Source organism: Mercenaria mercenaria, chromosome 14 (assembly GCF_021730395.1).
Source record: "Mercenaria mercenaria strain notata chromosome 14, MADL_Memer_1, whole genome shotgun sequence".
Classification (NCBI taxonomy): domain Eukaryota; kingdom Metazoa; phylum Mollusca; class Bivalvia; order Venerida; family Veneridae; genus Mercenaria; species Mercenaria mercenaria.
The window spans coordinates 35,117,566-35,140,542 of NC_069374.1; the positions used below are offsets into that span (position 1 = coordinate 35,117,566).

At 36.0% G+C, this 22,977-nt stretch overlaps 1 protein-coding gene across 2 annotated transcripts in view; it reads right to left on the reverse strand.

Moving 5' to 3' along the window:
• Window positions 1-7,070: 7,070 nt before the first annotated feature.
• Window positions 7,071-22,977, reverse strand: part of LOC123527251 (uncharacterized) — a 42,243-nt gene continuing 26,336 nt past the window's right edge. For both annotated transcript variants that reach the window (XM_045306596.2, XM_045306595.2), the window contains exon 5: window positions 7,071-21,419. In XM_045306596.2, coding sequence (XP_045162531.2) covers window positions 19,678-21,419 — 1,742 coding nt within the window. In that variant the 3' untranslated portion in view covers window positions 7,071-19,677. The remainder of the gene's footprint in view (window positions 21,420-22,977) is intronic.

A 22,977-nucleotide genomic window follows, 5' to 3' on the forward strand; every position in this document is an offset into this window, starting at 1 on the left:
ACCTTTTACTCAAAACAGTTTCTGTAAATGGCATAATTTATAGAATGATTAAAATGGTCCCAAATGTCATTTATCCATAATTACGTACACGCTTAATTGCATCGTTTACTGACTCACTAATCCTGCGAAAATATTCATATTACATACAACATATTTAAAACTAGGCATAGTGTGCTGAACGTATGTTACTATAAAATGTTGATATTGGGCATGGATTGAAAAGAAAACCGTGGGATGTATCGGAGATATTACGAGCCATTATCCGGCAGGAATCACGGCGGTCGGTCTGTTCTGATAATAAAGTAACATATCTCTATCAAACCCCATTATGTATAAGTCAGGTACGTGGTCAGTCAATTATCTACAACGTTTCAATCTCTCCGAGGCTTTACAAAAATGCATTTACTTCTCGCCGTTAGAAATTAAAATCCCTTCCACTTGATACGACAGCAGAATAGCTGTTAAGTAACTTTCCTACATACATGATTTATGAGAGAGACAGGTTTCTTATTTTGAGAGAGAATAATATTGTGCTCCTAAAGTCGCACTATATCTCCACTGCAGGCCTCCAGACGTCGATTTTTGCAATAAAATCGTCGTACCATACAAAATGCCACGCACCGTATCATTGGCGTTAAGGAGATGCAAGTCTTTAAGTTTCTTTTTTTTTTAATTGTAATATTTCATTTTATATACGTCACGCACACACGCACGCACACAAAATAGTCATGGACGACTGTACTACTATCTGTGTATTAAAGAAAAAATCGAATAAATTCCTAACCGCTTCTTTAATAATTCAACGTTTGTTGTATCATTTAATGCAGTTTTCTTTTTCATTCTCACTTCTCTGGTAATGATGTTTCCAGCAAGATAAAAAAATAAGGCGTCGTTATTTCTTGTTTGAACATGAAGAAAAACAATATAGCAGTGATTTTATTGGCAAACATCATGTCTTTCTACAAAATGTACTATCATTCACAACAAGCGTTGCGGTATTCTTGTTTCATGTCGTATCACTATGAACTATGCCAATAATTAGATCGGCAAAGTTCCAGTTCCAAAAGTGATGATCTACAATTCTTTTTCCAAGATCGAGAAATCAGTGGCTTTACATATTTATCTGTCATATATATTTTCGTGCATGGAATCTTAAACTTGTGCCATAATGTCTTCAGGTTAGCACGTTCTAGACTTACGCCCCAATCCGTGAATCTAGTTCCGTCAATATCAGACTGAAATGAAATGAAAGTGATAATTACGTCATGAGTTGGACTAGTTCTAGACATGGCGCTTTCTATTCTGTGGTACGAACTCTTGTATACAAATGGCGAATCCGTTTCCGAGTGGCATGTGATTTTCACAATGGCTTCCTAAATTATGCATTTCTGTGGCCTTGACCTTTGGCATACAGACCCTTCGAATAATAGACCATAAGCAAGCATCCTATAGCAGGTAAGTGATAACTTTAGAGTATAGCTCAGTAGTGTGAGTTCCCCATTTACAAAACAACAACCGATTCAGTCATAGCTCGGCATGGTTCATCACCGGAAATTGCTCGACTCGAGATCAGGGCAGCATCTAGAGGATGCTAAAATCCTTTGACTTCACTGCAGAGCAGAAGAAGGAACGCAAGACTCGCCTGCTGGTGCCAGCAATGCTAATTATTTTAGTTTTTTTTATTTAGTTTGTCCCTTTAAGCGGCCAAGAGACTCCCTTGAATAACACTGGAAGAAGACCTTATCATGATGCTACAGACTTTAGTTTAATGAAGATATATTGAACGGTTCATTAGAAGTAGTTGTTAAAGTTGTTTTTCTATTTTAGCTCTAATAGCCCCTAAAATGGACCAAGTGCCCCCATTTGGACAAATTGGGGCGAGGACCTTATAAGGATGCTACAATCCAAGTTTGATGAAGATCTATCAACTGGTTAATAAGAGGAAGTCATTTAAAGATTTTTCCTATTTTTATCTCTAGTGGTCCCTATAAGGTGCTCAGTGGCCCCATTTGAAAAAAAAAAAAAAAACATTTGAAGAGAACATTATTGCTACAGACCAAGATTGATGAAGACCCATCAGGAGATTCATGAGAAGTTGTTTAAAACTTTTTTTTTGTTTTTGGCACTAGCAGCTCCTAAAACGGACCAAGTGGCTTTAAATAAAACTAGGAAAAGACCTTAATTTCGTAATTTTGTAAATATTTCAAGCATAGAAAACACTGTTATAAATAAATAGCGGATATAGAAAGTCAAGCTTGAAAGCAGACTGATCCTGATAAGTATATCTTATGAAGTTTTCAATCAGGTCTGTTGCCGCTTGACAATCTAAGTCCGTCGATTGAGTGTCATCATGAATGAGACAACTGCGTCTGTCGCAAATCATGAATCAAGCAAGTGGCATAGTCATAATACAACTAGATGTGTGTCTTCAACCTAAACATGACAAAGAGATATAGACACCCCCAGAATTAACACCAATTCACCCACACGTCTGAAACTTATTCCGAAGCCGACCGAAACACTGACATCCCAAGAATATCTACATAAATGTCGATACTAGTTAGTGAAGTTCTGTTCCATTGATATATTGGACCAGTCGGTATTTTATTACATATGATTGTTATGTTGTTTTATTCTTTTTTTGTATTGGAGTAACAGAAAGCACATTTAAATGTTTGCTAGGCATGAAACAAATATAGTCTAAATGTGCATGACGCGATTATGTAAGCACAGCAGGACTGTGCCTACAGATAATTTAGGAAACTGAAAAACTAAACACACCAAAAATGCAATATTAAGGGACATTGAAAAAAGCAAACGATGCATCTAGAACGTGCCCAAATGTGTCATAAAATGCTAAAACACAGGCACCCCTGAACCCACAATGGCCTAGGCAGTCTCCTACACCCCTTCGCTACAACTGAAAAAGGCCAGCTACGCCAGTGTGTCTCAAAAATTTTGAGGCCAACTACACCAGTGCATGTATTCAATATATAACCCTCCCTATAATACCCGGTCAGTATTGTACATGTGTAAATACAGTATAGCAATAGGATCAATGCATCAGTTGTCATGGGAACTGAAGTACAGTTGTGTGACCAAAAGTTTTGTTCCACTTTTATTTTTTGCTTTTCAGTTATTTTTAAAAATGTTAATAAAACTGACAATCTGCATGGTAAAAGTTTATTTATTATTTTAAAACATTTTATAATAGACATACCTTAAATGCATATGCTTATTTCACTAAAAACACATTTTAATTAAAAAAATATATGACCCTTAGTCACAAACTGTTCGAATTTCAAGAAAACGAATACGAAATAAAATTATTTTTTGTGAGTTTGATAGGAATATAACTTATTTATGAGTATTTGAAGCCATTATATAAAACTAGAATATGCTTTTGTAGAAAAGCGCATGTCTCCCCCAGCGCACAGTAACAGGCAAGAAGTCAATAGGGGACAAAAGCGAAAGTCAAAGAGACACTGATGGTTGGCTGCAATAGGGATCATCTACTCGGCTTGTTATAACACCTTTTCAAATTATGTGACGTGGTTGCCATGCGTATTGGGTGTACAGGACTACCTATAGACATGGTATAAACATCTATGGGATACTTGACTCGAAAGTTCATGTAGATCCAAGTTTGACCTTTAGCCTGCAGGCGGCAAGAAGTTTGCCTTTGCGACCAGTGCTGACCAAGATCGGCTGATCATGGTCAGAACTGTCGCTATCCGGTCCGTAGATTTTTTGTGTTACACAGTGCTACACCATCTGTATTTCCTTAGACAAAAACACGAACACGGAAGTCCCCAAAGAAGAGGCGCGTAGAAGACAGTGACACTGACATTGCGTCAGAAAACGAGGACAGAGTTCATGCTGAAACCCAAACTGATATACCATATATCTGCAACCATCAGTTCTCATTCAAATATTGAATCAAACCCAAAACTGAAATAAATGCAGTTCTACACAGGATTTCCAAACTTAACTATGTTCAATACTATTCTACAGCTGCTTGTTCCAAATAAAGACAGAAGTCAAATAATTTATTGGGATAGACGCAATCCAAATCAATTTACATGTGGTGCTGATTATTTTGATTCCGATGATGAAGATGACGACTCAAAGCAACCATTCAGATTACACAAACTGTCGCTTGAAGATGCGTTTTTGTTAACATTAATGAAATTAAGATTGGGATTACTTAAATGCGCTTTCACATTTCACTTGCGACTGTATTTAATACTTGGGTGAATTTAATGTACGTTGTACTCGGCTCCGTAGTGATATTTCCACATCGAGACATTATTTCAAAGTATATGACACCTGAATTTAAAAAGCAATACCCTAGAACAGCGCTTATAATCGACTGTACAGAACGAAAAATTGAAAATGCCATCATCATTAGTAAGAAATTCTCAGACATATTCGGATTATAAATCAGCTAACACATTTTAAGTCTTATTGGTTCGGATAGCAGAGGTGGAATCATGTTTGTGTCTCACCTGTACACAGGAGGTATATCAGACAAAGCTATATGTCAACGAAGTGGCATATCCGATCGTTTAAAACTAAAAATGAAACGTGGAGATTTAAAACAAGGTGACGCCATTATGGTAGATAAAGGTTTTACCATTGCAAATGAACTGTCTGAAATTTGACCCACCATTTTTGGGAAAACGAAAACGATTATCTACGGCTGATGTTCAGGACGCACATGTTATAGCACAACACCGCATACACGTCGAAAGAGCAATTGGAAAAGTGCGAAATTTCCGCATATTTGATCGAAAGCTACCGATAAAATCTGCTGGTGTTGTCAACCAAATTTGGACTGTTTGTTGTCTGCTGTCTAACTTTCAAGATCCCATCATTACTACAGCACAGAAGAACCTGATTAGTTTATGTCTGCAGATTTCAAGTATGGAACTGCAACATTAATGTAAAATTGTGCTAAATTTATTTCTGTAGACAATTCATGCGGTTTTTCATTCTTCCTTTAGCTTCTCTAACATTTTGCTTTGATATGGAACTTGTTAATTGTCTTACAAACAAATGTGTCATGAATGTAACTTTCAACAAAGACATTATATCCTTTATCAAATGCCCCGTTTTTACCATTTTCCTTTATGCAATCAGCAATTTGAATAATAGAAAATAACTTTGGTTTCCCAGGCAGCTTTTTAGTCCATTCAACAGAGCTTGAAGTTGCCATTTTCTGCTTTAATACAATGATAGAATGGAAACTCTAGAAATTGTGAGAAATGCAGTAAACATGTGAATAAATGCAGAATACATATTTTGTGAATTGTTTGATGATGCTAATTGTTTATTTATTATGGGCTAATCAGGGATTTATCTAAGGTTTAACAGCTAATTATCAACACCACTCTCCTACTAGCCAGTGTATTGCTATTGTAAATACTGCCTAGGGTTCAGCTGCAGTTTATCTGTTTACCTAGAACAGACCACGTGACTCTTCGTTGATATGGTCTATAGGGTTTTCAATGTTCAAGCACGTGACCTTGTTCTTTATACAAGCGACCCCAAAACTGATAAGGGTCATCTACTCAAGTCCTATCATCCTACGAAGTTTGAAGGTTTTGGGTCTAGTGGTTCTCATGTTATTGATCGAAAATGAAGTGTGACAGATGGATGGCCCCTGTGACCTTGACCTTAGATCAAAGTGACCCCAAAAACACTAGGGTTCATCTACTCCATAAGTTCTATCATCCTATGAAGTTTGAAGATTCTAGGTCAAATGCTTCTCAAGTTACTGATGGGAAATGGATTTCCATGTTCTGAGCCCTGTGACCTTGACCTTTAATAAAGTGACCCCAAAATCAATATGGGTCATCTACTCTGCAAGTTCAATCATCCTATAAATTTCAACATTCTGGGTCAAGTGGTTCTCAAGTTACTGACCGTAAATGTATGTTCAGGTCCCTGTGACAATGACCTTTAACAGAGTGACCCCAAAATCAATAGGCATCAATTACTCTGCCTGTCCAATCATCCTATGAAGTTTCAACATTCTGGGCCAAGTGGTTCTCAAGTTATTGATAGGAAATGGTTTTCAATGTTCAGGCCCCTGTGACCTTGACCTTTGATGGAGTGACCCCAAAATCAATAGGGGTCGTCTACTCCATAAGCCCTGCCACTCTATGAAGTGGAGGTTCTAGGTCAAAATGTGCTCCAGTTATTGATCGGAAATGGATTTCCATGTTCTGGCCCTGTGACTTTGACCTTTAATAGAGTGACCCCTTAATCAATAGGGGTCATCTACTTAGCATGTCCAATCATCCTATGAAGTTTCAACATTCTGGGTCAATTGGTTCTCAAGTTACTGATCGGAAATGGTTTTCCATGTTCAGGCCCCTGTGACCTTGACCTTTGATGGAGTGACCCCAAAAACAATAGGGGTCGTCTACTCCATAAGCCCTGTCACCCTATGAAGTTTGAAGGTTCTGGGTCAAATTGTTCTCCAGTTATTGATCGGAAATGAAGTGTGACATATAGACTGACAGACAGGGCAAAAACAATAAGTCTCCCCCAGTGGGGGAAGCCATAATTATCAGCTGTTGAAGTCAAGAAATGGCACTGAAATTTGGGCAAAATCCCTAGCATTATGTCCGTTGTTCTTTGTTGTGATTCAGACCAGTATTTTCAGGGATGTTTACGTAAGTTGTGGAGGATGGACCATCCGCCATTTCTAATATCTCACCATTAACCTTTAGTTCAGGTGAGCTCATAAATTGACGTATAAAAACAAAAGACAGGGCCTGTAGATTCTATTTTTTCAGTAAGTTATGTGTGTGTGAAGGTGTATGTTCATTTCTAGCACACCTGATCCGTGGTATATAAAGTTCCCTCTGGAAATTTCAGGCATGGAAATGTCACTCGTAGGGCTTTTACATGACAAAGAAGATGCTGGCACTGGTGGTGATCCAGTTATTCAAAGACAGTGAACTCTCTAAGACATGGAGGCCCATCCTCCTCCCTCATCATCTCAAGTTTTTGAGTGTAATGTCTATGATCAGTATCAAGAATAACCTCGAAGCAAGACATGCTTTTCTATGTTTTATTCCTACATCATAAAATGGCAACATGAAAATTGACCATGACATGTCACAGCTAATTAAATGCACCAGTATATCTATGCAAGGTAAAATTCTATAGAATTAATACAAATATACAATACAAATTTTTTAACAAAAAAAAATTCTTGAAATTTTAGAACAATTCTAAACAATTTTACATGCAAAATTTATACTATGACAACTTTAGTGCAATTTATATTAATTCTTAACAATAGGCTTAATTACAAACAATATGATACAACAGTAATGGCACAAATTACATCTGAGCCGCGCCATGAGAAAACCAACATAGTGGCTTTGCGACCAGCATGGATTCAGACCAGCCTGCGCATCTGCGCAGTCTGGTCAGGATCCATGCTGTTCGCTAACAGTTTCTCTAATTCCAATAGGCCTTGAAAGCTAACAGCATGGATTCTGACCAGACTGCGCGGATGCGCAGGCTGGTGTGGATCCATGCTGGTCGCAAAGCCACTATGTTGGTTTTCCCATGGTGTGGCTCATCTTAATTAATGAACAACTTCTTCACTTACCCAGACACCAACTCCACAATCACTGTACTCAAACTATCCATATGGGCCAAAAACTAATACAATAATGAATCATGAACACTATATGAACTGTGCAAGTCATTTTTTAAGATTCACAACATTTTGAGGTAAATATTTTAGGTAAAGTATATTTCAAATCGGGGCTCTATATTTATCAAAATTTAGAGTTAAAACAAATTCTCAATATGTCACATCTTTGTCTAATGCAAATAAATTTTGCTAAAATTTTTGCTGACCTATCTGAAGTAGCAGGATGCACGTACGTGCCAAGTTTTGTTACAATCTGTGCTGACTGAACCTTTACCCCATTAAATTTCTAAAATGGACTGTTCTATCATTCAATTTGGACAGTGGAATTTATCATTCGAACAGATTTTCACTGAAAATTTACTGACCGAATACAGAACAGTGTAGACCATGCCGTATTTTCTCAAAATATTTTGCTTTGTACAAAACATTAATCAAATATGCTAACCTACCTCAAGCGTTAACTTTAGACAAAGTGTTGAAAGTGACAAATATTTCAATTTCTCATATGTTTGTTACTTTATAAGAAGCTGTATCAAAATCTGTTTTAAATACAGCAAAAGTATGGCAAAAATGTATTTTTACAACTTCAAGTCTTAATCTATATTTGGAGAAATAGAGGAAATATTTTGAAATCCTGCAGGAATTTATTAATGCTAACTGACAGGACTTATTTTCATGAAACTTTGCATTAATAAAATTCTGTAACATTCTATATGGTTTCAGCAATGAAGTAGCATCAGCAATTTAAATATTTGGTGCTTTCATTCCTACATAATATTGATGAATGTTTTGTAACCCTGTAAGTCTAAAAGTACATTCAACCACTTTCTTAAATACTAGAAATTACAATATTTGGTCAGGTCAGTGCAACAGATGCTTGAACCAAAATACATAAACATACCTGAATATCTCAATTTCTTTCATTTTGGTTTTTGATTCTCTCTAAAAAAAAATTAAATTTACAAAATATTCTTTTGACAAGACCGCTCAAAAATATAACTAATGTCATGGTCATGTGATAGATCATTGTTACAAGCATTCAAGCAATTTTTTTATCCAGTTATTCCTATGCAAAAGATTTACAAAAAGTGAAGAGAAAAACAGATTTTCACTGGACATGTGCTAAAATCAAAGTCAAGAATTCATCAAGATGGAAGTGCAAGAATCAAAACTTAACAAGTGTATACTAAATGCCAGAAAAACATAACAACATTGATTGTATGAGCACTACCTGTCACACCTATGCACCATAATTAACATCAACATGCATTGCATAAAAGAATAAACAAAACCAAAATACAGTGAAAGCTGAAAGGACTCTAAATCAGGACAGTCAATATACGCCTTCTGTTTTCAGTGTACATGTTATACCTTAAAAATTAAAATACATTCTAAACGTCAAATCTGAAATGAAACTAGAGGTTTTACAGGTCTGCAGTTTAAATAGCTATTTCTGTAGCAAGGTTTTTACTTGAATTCTCTATAAATATAACACAATACTATTATTATACATCATCTTACAGTGATAACTAGATCTTTAACAATTTTCAAAATAACTACTTAGTTTTAAATCATAAAAAAAAAACACAAAAAAAAAACAACAACAAAAACTGATAGTATTTTCTCCTGTAAATTTCAACAGTTTTGAACATGAAATTAAATTATTTACTGAAGGACTGTTATAAAATTTTCAGGATATTTTGGATAGCGTAAAAGCAGCATTTCTTTGTAAACTTTCTGAGAAAAAATTGTTTCAAAATTTTATTTTCATGGGCCACAGTTTTACACAGGTATAAAAGTCACTTTCGTCCATAAAAACTGAGAGTATTAAATTCCCGAAGTTCCAACTACCAGCCCTGGAGACAAAGAGAATGATGAATAATTTACATGGTTATCTGGAGCTTGTAAAATCAAGCTGCAATTCACTAAAAACCTTGTTATCTAACGATTACCTTGGTCTACATGTTTGACTGTATCCTAGCCTATATTGCAGTAGTTTCAGAAAACATATTTTTTATTTCTTCTCAACCCAAAGATCACACAAAGAAATAATTTATGGTAACCTTTCAAAATGTGCAATTCAAACCTTTTCCAACAAAATACAGCGATTTTCTGCACCATAAAAAGTCTTTATTATAGTAATTAACAAAGATTTATTTGCTGTAACCTAAATAATGTATAAAGTAATTAAAGAACATTTTGCAAGGCAGAAAATGTGTTCAAACAAACATTTCTGGTACAGCTATTTCATCGACAATTTTCAGCAATAAAATAAACTCAAATCATGCATCTACATTTCGCTCTGTTTTAATATCTATCTAAAGATGAGATTCATAAAATCACAATTTCCTAATTAGTTTAGTTCACAGGAACTGCAAGTACCTTTTAAAGAGAGACACAAGTTTCCAATTATTTTATAATACAAAGAAACTGCAGGTACTTTTAAAGGGAGGTGCATGACTAGTCTATCATTCAGTTTGTGTGGTACCATTTATTATTCGAAGGGGTGTTCACAGAAAATTTACTGTCTGAATAGCGAATTGTGCAGACCATGATCAGCCTGCATGGACGTGCAGGCTGATCTTGTTGCACTGGTCGCAAAGGCAAAATCCCTTGCCTTCAGCAGGCTAAAGGTTAAAAGGAGAAACGAATATCCAATTAGTTCAGTACACAGAAAACTGCAAGTACTCTCAAAGTGGGACACCAAGCTTTTTATGAAACAAGAGGGCAATGATGGCCCTATATCGCTCACCTGAGTGGAGTTGCTTGCTTGAACAAATTTCTTAGCTAAAGCTTTAAAAACAAGAAAATTAGGAGAGTAGGCCAAGGTAAAGATTATGCAAGATTACTTTTAAAATCTGTGAAAAAAATATTACAGGTGGTCCAAATCCTTTTGTTGTAGCTCAGAAAACAAGAAAGAAAGCCAGTAGGTCACATTGATGGTCACTGAAAGTCTAAGATCGGCATGCAAAACTATACAAGTCATCAAAATTTCAAAGCTCTATCTTATAAAAACAAGAAAGTAGGTCAGCAGGTCACATTCAAGGTCACTGAAAATCAGTTTTAAGATCAGTGTGCAAAACTGTACATGTCATCTAAATTTCAAGGCAGTATCTTAAAACACAAGAAAGTAGGTCAGTATGTCACATTCATGGTCACTGAAAATCAGTTTTAAGATCAGTGCGCAAAACTGTACATGTCATCCAAATTTCAAGGCTGTATCTTAAACAAGAGCTGTCAGTTGACAGCGCGGTCGACTATTCTCAGTGCTTGATAGCATAATTTAAGCTATGAGCAAAACTTTAACATTACAATGAGCATATTCTGAGTCGAAAAGGGGCCATAATTCAGTCAAAATGCTTGATAGAGTTGCCTCCTCCTTTTTACAGACTGGGGTCATGATGGTAAACAAGTATGCAAAATATCAAAGCAATATCGCAATGGACTTTGAAAATATTTGGGGTGGTATGCAAACTTCAACATTTGTGTGACGCTAACGCCGATGCCGGGGCAAGTAGGATAGCTCCCCAATTCTTCGAACAGTCGAGCTAAAAACAAGAAAGTAGGTCAGTAGGTCAAAGTTACAGTCAAATGACCCCTAACTACTTGGGGACATACAGTAATTATAATTAAACAGTCTAGGAAATATGATCAGATCATTTTTGAAGTATTTTTTCCTGTATAACTCATATAAAAAATATGACCTTCGGGGTGGGGCCTCTTTTCACCCCAGGGGCATAATTCGAACAATCTTGTTAGAGAGCCACTAGGTAATGTTACATACTGAATATCAAAAGCATAGGCCTTGAACTTTCAGACAAGAAGACTTTTAAAAGTTTTTTTCTATGTAAGTCTATGTAAAACTTGGGACCCCCGGGGCAGGGCCTCTTTTTACCCCAGGGGCATAATTTGAACAATCTTGGTAGAGAACCACAAGGCAATGCTACATACCAAACATCAAAGGCCTAGGTCTTGTGGTTTCAGACAAGAAGATTTTTTAAAGTTTTTTTTCCTATATAAGTCTATGTAAAACTTGGGACCCCTGGGATGGGGCCTTTTTTCGCCCCAGGGGCATAATATGAACAATCTTTATAGAGGACCATTAGATGATGTCACATGCCAAATACTGAGGATCTATGCCTTGTGGTTTTGGACAAGATTTTCAAAGTTTTCCCTATATGTCTATGTAAACCATGTGACCCCCAGGACCACTAGATGATGCTACATACCAAATATAAAATCCCTATGACCTGGCCATGGCAACCAGAGTTCTACATGGAATTCAATTCTTTGAACAGTTTTTAAAGAAGACCATCCAAGGAACATCCCTGTGAAGTTTCATCAAAATTGGCCTGATGGTTTAGGAGGAGATGTTGTTTAAAGGAAAGTGTGGACGGACAGCCGGACGCTGGACGGCGAGTGATCACAATAGCTCATCTCGAGCCTTTGGCTTAGGTGAGCTAAATATGTCCATGCCGTATTCAAACCATTTCACTGATCACTGTTATCAATCAACAATTTTAACTCAGAAAACAAAATAGTAACACAATTTCAAATAATGCCATACTTGGCAAGATTAGAATGTAAGAACCTAATACATGTATGTAAAAGAAAATTTAAGCAATTCAAGCAACAGTTGTTTGAAAAATGTTTAGTTTCAGAAAGTCTTAAAAGTATTCTCTAAAACAAGAGGGCCATAATGGCCCTATATCGCTCACCTGAGTATCATTGCTTTAACCAAAAAAAAAAAAAATTTAAAGAAAAAATTCTTACAAGGTACAGTTATGTCAAATTACACCTAAAAATTGGAGGTATCATCCATGTTGTACCACAGAAAAGTGGTCTCAGGTTTTCCCTACGGCCAATAATAAAAAATTACTAAATAAGCTATTTATAGTAATATAAAAGGGAAGTAATATAAAAAAATATTGTAAGCCAACAAAAGAAGGATCTGCCAAATAAAAACAAGAGCACTGCAATGCAACACAAATGCAGAGCAATATTCACATAAAACAAAGTCATATGACCTTTAATCCCTAAGTGTGACCTTGACATTGAATTTAGCCATCCGAAACATGCGCTCTGCACATCCTTTCAATGAGTGAACATTTGTGTCAGATTTCTCTGAAACGAGCATGGGAAATTGCTAACCAACACACAGACAGACAGATGGACACCGAGGCGATAACATAATACGTCCCTGTGGGCGTATAAAAAAGAATCGAGATCTTATGGTGATACAAGTTGTGTGCAAGTCTGGTTAAAATCAAATCATAAATGAAGCTGCTATTGTGCAGACAAGGTCAAAATAGCTAATTTTGACCCCTTCAGGGGCCATAACTCTGGAACCCATAATGGAATCTTGCCGGTTCAAGAAGGGAACCAAGATCTTTTGGTGACACAAGTTTTGTGCAAGTTTGATTAAATTCAAATCATAAATGAAGCTGCTATTGTGCAGACAAGGTCAAAATAGCTAATTTTGACCCCTTCAGGGGCCATAACTCTGGAACCCATAACGGAATCTTGCCAGTTCCAGAAAGGAACCAAGATCTTATGGTGATACTAGTTGTGTGCAAGTTTGGTAAAAATCAAATCATAAATAAAGCTGCTATTGTGCAGACAAGGTAAAAATAGCTGATTATGGGCCTTTCAGGGGCCATAACTCTGGAACCCATAATGGAATCTGACCAGTTTCAGAAAGGAACCAAGCCCTTATGGTGATACAAGTTGTGTGCAAGTTTGGTAAAAATCAAATCATAAATAAATCTGCTATTGTGCAGACAAGGTCAAAATAGCTGATTTTAGGCCTTTCAGGGGCCATAACTCTGGAACCCATAATGGAATCTGACCAGTTCCAGTTCCAGAAAGGAACCAAGATCTTATGGTGATACAAGTTGTGTGTAAGGTTGGTAAAAATCGAATCTTAAATAAAGCTGCTATTGTGCAGACAAGCTCAAAATAGCTCAATTTGGCCCTTTTAGGGGCTATAACTCTGGAACCCATAACGGGATCTGGCCAGTTCAAAAAAGGAACCGAGATCTTATGGTGATACAAATTGTGTGCAAGTTTGGTTTAAATAAAATCACAAATGAAACCACTATCGTGCAGACAAGAAATTGTTGACGGACGCACGCACGCACCGACGACGGACGAAGGGCGATCAGAAAAGCTCACCTTGTCACTATGTGACAGGTGAGCTAAAAAGAAAACACAGCAAAAAAAAACATTCTTACAGTTGTTTTGCTTTTAAGGTAGCGAGTCCACAATAACATTTTGCAATTTTCCTGTAATTACATTTTCTCATCAGGCAATTTGGCATTCTTCTCATGTAAATACATCTCAATGAGAACATGGTTTTACACAGAGAAATGGAGAATGCTGAATTCATATATGGAGAAGAAGTAACTGGCTGGTTGACATAAGAAGTCCACTGCTTTAACTTAACATGTTTATATAAAAACTGACAATTTTTTTTTGTGCCACTGTAGTTTGGGAAGTTCTTTGCTCATTTTGATAGACAACAACCCTCTTTGCATACTTAACCTTTACCCTGTTAAATTCTGAAATGGACTGGTCCATCATTCAATTTGGGCAGTACCACTTGTTATTCAAAGGGGTGTTCACTGAAAATTTACTGACTGAATAGCGGACAGTGCAGACAATGATCACCCTGCGCATCCTGGTCTGCACTGGTCGCAAAGGCAGAATCATTTGCCGCCAGCAGGCTAAAGATTAACAACTCAAGCTTTGCAGCTGGTTTTACTTTTTTGGCATACGACCTGGCATAACAGTTTCATGTGACCTGGCACAAGATTTTTATGTTGAAAACAGATTATTTTCTTTGTTTGACTGTTTTATTAAATAAACTTTCTTTTAGCATATGGTGAAATGTCATCAGGATGCTCTGAATTTCTATGTTTAAAAAAAAAACTGAAACAATCTTAAAACATAAAATCTACCTGAGCATGCATCCTGATATAATTTTGAAGATGAATTAATGCGGTATGGACGCAGTGACATTACGACCTCGATCAACCTGCATACTTTCAAACATTCTGCAGCATTTTAAACAGTCATTATTACAAACTCATCTTTATACAACAGAACCTGAAACATCAATCTTTCCCATACTGATGTCATCTGTGACATCATATTGTTGTGTCCTGTTATTGTCAAAAAGTTTATCAACAACTACGTTTTCTATTCGCTTCGGCAAATAATATATTTATTTATTTGGGTTTTACGGAGCACCAACACAGTATAGGTCATATGGTGCCAAACAGGACTACAAATTTTGGTTTCATATCTCCAAACAAATCTGTTTCATTTATGCAATAATTGTAAGTCTACATGCGCATGTAATAATTAAGAAATAATGTAAAGAAAACAATTGATTTAACATTATTAATACACAGAAAGAGGTTATAAGTCCGCGGAATAATTTCATCAGGGCATAGCCCGAGTGTTATATTCTGGTGAAGTATTGCCGATTTTGAGTGTATTAATTTAGGTAAAACACGCTTTTGCTAAACATTATTTCGATTCTAATATGCTCTTAATCTAGTAGTGCTCTTTCGTGGTTGCAACAAAAAACTAGATGCCCATGGGCAACATGTCGAGCCTGCCAGCTGTCAAAAGGACTAGGAGTTGCACATGACACCCTGTCTCATTGAGGCAAACATTTATGCCAAATAAAAAATGATAGCAAAAAGTTACAATATAAGTTATTTATAGTAACAACAAAGGGAAGTAAATCTTTAAAAAAAATCTAAGTCCACACAAAAATCCTTACAAGTAGAGATAGGTCAAAATACACCTCAAAATTGGATGTAACATGCATATTGTACTACAGGAAAGTGGTCTTGATTTTTCCCTACGACCAGTAATAAAAAAGTACAATATAAGCTATTTATAGTAACAACAAAGGGAAGTAATTCTAGGTTCTTGCACATGACACTCAATCTCATGATGGTGAACAATTGCCAAGTTACATCAAAATCCCTCCATGCATGAAGAAGAAATGCTCCGGACAAAGTCATTATTGAATTTAATCTTTGACCTCCAAGTGTGACCTTGACCTTTGAGATAGGAACCTGTGGTTTGCGCATGACACTCCGTCTCACTGAGGTTAACATTCACGACAAATATAAATGAGATTGCTCCATGCATGTCAAAGTTATGGTCCGGACAAACAAATCTGGACGGACGCACGCACAGACGGACGCACGCACATACACCGAACAGCCATTTGGACAATTACGTCTTCCCTTCCGCAAGCGGGCTCGACAAAACCTGACGTCATCGCACGTTAATGTGATGTCATTTCAGCGTATGCGTGTTTTAAGAGAAGCAAGCACATCAGAATAAAGAGTACTAGCTTTGTATAAAAAGATATACGCGCTTGTCGCGGACTGATATTGCGTTCCTAGAGTTGCCCAATATTTCCGCCCCAGAACCTGCGCATATTTCGCCAAACATATCTAATATCCTACAATTACTGCAGCTAAAATGTTACTGGGGAAAACTAGAGACCTGTTAAGATGAAACTTTAACAATGTATATTGGCCATACTGGAAGGTAACGATAAAGGTATAAATGTATAAAACAGTGGGAGTAATACTAGTATTTGAAATAGAGCACATTTACTACGTAACATTGTAACATTTATACATATTTTTACACATGATATTTCGATATAGATATATATATATATACATAAAAATAAATACAATGTCATGATATCAAGAATCAACAACAGCATAAAACCTCGGAACAAATAAAATTCATTCACTGGAGTACATAACACACCAAAGATCACCAAAAAAAAATCTGGCATCAGATTTGCTGAGTATTTATATTATTTTTTAGGGTGGATTTAAACTTAATATAGTTCTGTATTAAGCAAAAACAGGTTTTAAAAATATAGAAATAATCTTATAAAGTTTGGACAAAATCAGTTGCTTTAATGGCCTACTTGCCAATTTATTACCAACTTGAGAACCAACTCTTTACTTAAACAAATGTTCTCATAGTGCTTCACAATTAATCAAACACCTTTTGCCAAATTAATAGGCAGAAATTGTGTAATTCTATCAACAATATACATACCCTTTGCCAAGAATGATAACTTTGATGCTTTAAAAAAAAGTATTAAATCAAATCATTAAAGGCACAGAACTCCAGATTTCACTTCAAAATGATCTTTATTTAAAACTGAAGTTTGGTCATATTATGCCATTTGAACAGGAGTTTTTTGTTTCTAAACTATCAATCAAGAAAAAACAAAACATGCCAGAGTCGGGAAACAAACCTGGGCTGCCATGCCAATAAAAAGTTTTCTGCATTCTTAATCAATACATGACAGAGGAATACATTTGTACGTATTTAATGATCACTAAATACAAAGATTTAAAATTAAGGCTGTTTACCTAGAGAATATGTTACAAATAAAAATAACTAATTCTCATGTGTTTCCTTCCGTAACATATAGTCTGTCAGTAATTAAGTTTCAAAGCTTTCTTAAGAAATATCGCATTAATTTTCTGATACTTAGAAAAATTGCTCTTTTTTTTTTTTTGTTGTTGTCATATGATCTGGAGGTCAATGCCTTTAAAATACTGACGAGTCTTGAGTTATCTGATTAAGTAACTCGGACGCATGGACCTGAAATCTGACTATAAAATAATTTTAGCAGGTGTCATACAAAATATGCTTAATAACCAGAATACCGCATTCAGATCTTTGGCAAAGTTGAGCTCAAAAAACGAACTTACAAACAAAAGTTCAATATCAGTGATTCAAATGAGATACACAAACAAATACACAAATGTAAGCATAAAATATTGAAAATAATTTCTAAAATAACTTTTAACAAGTTTAACAACAGCATTACACATAACCCCAGTACTAAACAACAGACAGTCTGTATTACAAACTAATGATAGTATTTACATATTTCTACATCTTTCTTCTATGAAATACCGGTATAATTTATTATAATTAAAAGCAACAACAATATTCAAACAACAACGCTGTTCTTAAAATGTGAGCCTTCGTGTTGAAAAGAACCATCTTAAAGAATGCAAAAACTGCCAGTCTAGTTTTAGTTTTATGCTAATTTTCAACAGTATCTTTTTCACGGCTATCAGTTCACTTTACTTGTATTACTCGATTCTCTTCTAATCCCTGAGATGTTTTCCTCTAGAAACTCACAAACTGTCCACATGAATCCAAGGTGAATAAATGTCTTTTAGTCAAAATGTTTTGCATGTCCTATATTAACCCTTACCCTGCTAAATTTCTATAATGAACATGTCCATCTTTCAATTTGAACAGTACCATTATCTGTTAAAAGGGGTGCTTCCCAAAAAGATACTGACCAAAAAAAATACTGACAGAATAGCGAACAGTGAAGATTATGACCAGACTGCACAGATGTGCAGGCTGATCATAATCTACACTGGTTGCAAAGGCAGAATAAATCGTGTTAAGCATGATAACGGTTAAGAATGTGGAACTTTTTTTTGAAAATTCAACAAGTGGCGCTATTCAACATGTGCTCACATACAATAAATATTTATAAAGATATATATGAAATGAGTACAGAACATGGGACTCTGATGTTTTCCATCACCTAAGTATAATAAAGAAAGCCTGAATGATGGGAGGTAACTCCTCCCTTATGAGACATTACCACAACCCAAACTATCTCCCTTAGTTGCTACAGCCGGTACTTGACAATTACCATATGAAAGGAAAATTTACACCTTTTAAATGAAACTGTAACTAAAGTAAAACTTCTGTAATGATTCATGATTAATTTAAATTTAGCATATAACAAGAGCAGATCGCCTCCAACTTTATTCAAATTCTTTGAATCTGAAAAACTCATATTATCCAAGAATTTTTTTTTTTCAATTCTAACACGCCATCTAACCAAAAACTTACTTATTTGGTGTCTGGTTTATTCAAAGTGTGATGGTTTATGGAAAAAACGCTATTGGTGTCCGGTTTATTCAAAGTGTGATGGTTTATGGAAAAAACGCTATAATTATGATTTAACTACACTTGCAGTCGTCTTTGTTGAATACAAAACAAACTGCTGGGCCTTGTTAGAAATTAAGTATTTGTATTTTTATCAGCAGTAATCTCGACAACAAAATGACTAAGCACTCTGTAAAATCTGTAGAAAAGCTCTTGATCCCCGGCAGTTACAGGGTAAGTTTATCCTCTTTGGTTATAGTGTAAAATAAAGATTAAAATAGTTGGGGTGTTTAACTGTACTTTGCAGTTAATATGTATCAAAAATATATCGCATTTTAGAACTATAACATCACTTATTGTTATAAACTTGTTGTTGAAAACAAGAGCTGTCACTATTGGTGATAAATGCCCCTGAAGCGTGCCCAAGAACATTACAGCTGTCTGTGCAAAAAAACACACATCATTTCGTGACCCTGACCCCTGAGACCCGGGTTATAAGCGTGACACACCTTCACAATATGGTTAACATTTGTGTCAAATTATTTTCAGACAAGAAACACCTTTGACTTCTAAGTCTGAACTTGAGGTCTGGGTCTTGAGCATGACAAATCATCTCAATATACAGAACATTTATGTCAAGTATTTTTAAAATCCCTTCATCAATGGCAGAGTTATGGACCAGACATGAAACAGACACTGTTAACCTTTGACCTCTAAGACACTGTTAACCTTTGACCTCTATGGTTTATGGATAAACCATAATTTACAAGACAAGAATTTACACGGATGAAAGGCCAGTGCGATTTTAATATGCCCACCTTTGGGGACATAAAAAAACATTAAAATTTTTTATGTGTATTTACCAGCATACTGCTTTAATGTCTAAACCAACTATAACATGCCCTTCAAGCTGAATCTTTATATTTGCTTCAATTAAATATCTTTAACAGTTCTATTATAATATGTAACTGTAATTCTAAACAGCAAGAGAGAAATAAAAAAAATTATAAAAGTCAAAACTGGTCAAAATTTGACAACAGAGCGGTGGTTTCATCCTTATCACTGCCTGCTAAATCTTTTATTGAATCGTCAATACCAGAGAGGTAGAAGGGAGTATTTTGCACGATATCTGACCGTCCAGAGTATATGCCTTGTAAGTGTCGTTTATTCACATCTGGTGTTACATTTGTGTCAAGTGAATACGGACCATCCGTTGAAACATTAGATTTAAGAGAACTGCTGCTCACGTTTGAGGCATATGATGAAGTCTGCGGAAATGTACCAAGAAACGACTGACCAAATGATGAATAGTCTGATTTTTCTTGAAAATTTTGAATGAACTGTCTCGGGCTGAAAGAATTCGGGTTAACTCCAGGAAATGCACCAGCAGAACTGTTTCCGAAGTTGTTCGGCGAAATTGCAGGTTTGTTCGGAGAAACGTCAAACTCCGGAAACATATCTGATTTCATCTGATTTTCTATGTTATCCTTGTTAAATGCATTGCTTCCGTTACCAAGACTAACAGAACTTCCCGTATTTTTTGAAAGACCTTGAGTAAAATGATCAGATTTACCACTGTATGATTTTGATTCGTAACCTAAAGTGTCTAATGAATTCCCAAAATCTGTGCCGGATATCTGGAAACCTGACCATCGTTTATTTTGAGAATTCTGCTGATACACAGTCCCGTGACTTAAATTATTTTGAGAATTAGGAAAATGAGAGGTATGGCCAGCAGATGCCGATCTATGCAAGTGTCCACGATTACCACTTGCTGAAGTATCTGAACTATGAGTGGCGGTAGAATCCGATGACAACAATGCACTTATCTGTGAATTCTGTAATGGCAAATTTCTTGCCGAAGACTGACGCAACAAACCGTGTCTAGTTGTTACACGACTGTTTGAGACTGGAATGGCACCATAAGGCTGAGAGTTTGTCCCAAACCTTTTCATAATCTTCTGTTTCAAGTCTATTGAAGCACTGCTGTCTATCTGTTTAGCACTTGTATTTTGATTTATTTTCACACTTTTATCACCATCTTTCTTTAGCGAGTTCGATACACTTTCAAAGGGACTGAGGTCTAAATCATCACTTTCCGTTAAAGTCGAGAAATCTGGTGAATTAGTAAAATCAGAGGGTTCAAAAAACCTATCACTGTCTAGAAAATCTGGTGATCTAGCATTACTGGAAGTTCTATTTATAGTGCTTTTATCAGGTAGGTTAATGAAATTTTCATCACTCAAGTTACCTCGCGGAAAAGTTGCCCTTTCCTGCATATTAGACTGTCTAGAATCACCACTTTCATCATCAATCCTGAATGTTCCTGAAATAACACTAGCTCTTGATCTGTTGCTAGGCAACCCAGGAATAACTCCAAACATCTCCGATTTAACATTTCTAGCATTTTCTTTCGTATTCAACAAGTTTTCACGACCCGCACTTAAAAATTGAAAATCATTTGAATCAACTTCCTGTTTTATAGTCGTAAACTTCTCAGTTTCCTTCCGGCTTTCAATTTCCACATTATTCAGCACCACATCAGTTAATGACTGGCCTGTTTCTGTAATTTGACTAGATGCAACAGATGTGGTTGGAGTTCTCGGACTATTTCCGACTGACGGTCCCATCACTACATCATGCTGCTTAGAATGTTCAATCAACTGTTTGCGCACTTTAAAAATGTCTGAACAAAAATCACACATAAACGTTCCTTCGTCGTTATCATGAGATGCCACATGCTGATTAAGCAAATCTGTAAAATGAAAAAAAAAAACTATATCATGTTGTGAAAATTCTCAGCTTGTTGTAACAATATTCTCGAGCGATCTGAACATCTTGGTTCTGCTGTACATTACTGCAATATAAGAACCTTACTCAGAGATCACAGTAACATTCCAAAGGACATTTGAGCTTTGATACATTTGTATGAGCTAGATATTTGTCCAATGGACACTGGTGCTTCCACTTCCTGTCCCTGTACTGCTATACTGTACTTGTTGACAATGCAAGACTTAACTAGAGCTATCACTAAAGGTGATGAATGTACCCCCTGCATGCACTGACACAGTACATTGCAATTTGACACACACAAGATTGCATAATTGTGTGGACTGTATGTATATAGACTGTATGTATACAGTATAGTAACAAAAAACAAAGTCCCATAACTATGCAGAATATTTATCTAAAAGAACGTAACATGCACCATGCACAACCAGGGTTGGTACTGATCACTTGTGTGAAGTTTCATTAAATTGTGTGCAAGGGTTCGGAAGATTAGGCGTGCACAAGATTTCATATGCAGACTGTATGTACATAGTATGTTAACAAGAAACAAAGTCCCATAACTCTGCAATTTTTGTTGTTGAAAGAACCTAACATGCCCAATGCACAACTACTGTTGTTACTGATCACTTGTGTGAAGTTTCATTAAATTTTGTCAAGGGGATGAGGAGAGATGGTGCGCACAAGATTGTGTCTATGTATATAGTAAAGTAACAAAAAACAAAGTCCAGTAACTCTGCAAATTTTTTTCCTGAAAGAACCTAACATGCCCCATGCACAACTACTGTTGTTACTGATCACTTGTGTGAAGTTTCATTAAATTGTGACAAGGGGATGAGGAGAGATGGTGCGTAAAAGATTGTGTCTATGTATATAGTATAGTAACAAAAAACAAAGTCCCGTAACTCTGCACTTTTTTTTTCTGAAACCTAACATGTCCCATGCACAACTACTGTTGTTACTGATCACTTGTGTGAAGTTTCATTAAATTGTGTCAAGGGGATGAGAGATGGTGTGCACAAGATTGTGTCTACGGACAGACGGATGGACAGACAGACAGACAACCTGAAACCAGTACTTTGTTGTCGGGGGTACAATTATTAATAAACTTTATATTACAATGTGATGACAGAGTATGAGTCAACAGAGGGTATGGGTACGGGTATGGTAATAGATACTAAACAAGAGGGTCATTATGACCCTGGATCGCTCACCTGAGTAATATGAGCTACATGTTTCAAAAGCCAAAATGATGCTAAAATATTAAGAAAGTAGGTCAGTGGGTCACATTTATGGTCACTGAAAGTCAGTTTTAAGATCGGGTGCAAAACTGTACATGTCATCCAAATTTCAAGGCTGTATCTTAAAAAACAAGAAAGTAGGTCAGTAGGTCAAGGTCATAGTTAAGTGATCCTTATCACTTGGGGTCATCATGTAATTATAATTAAACAGTCCATGATATAAGATCTGGTAATTCTTGAATTATTTTTTCTATATAACTCATATAAAAAGTGACCCCCGGGGTG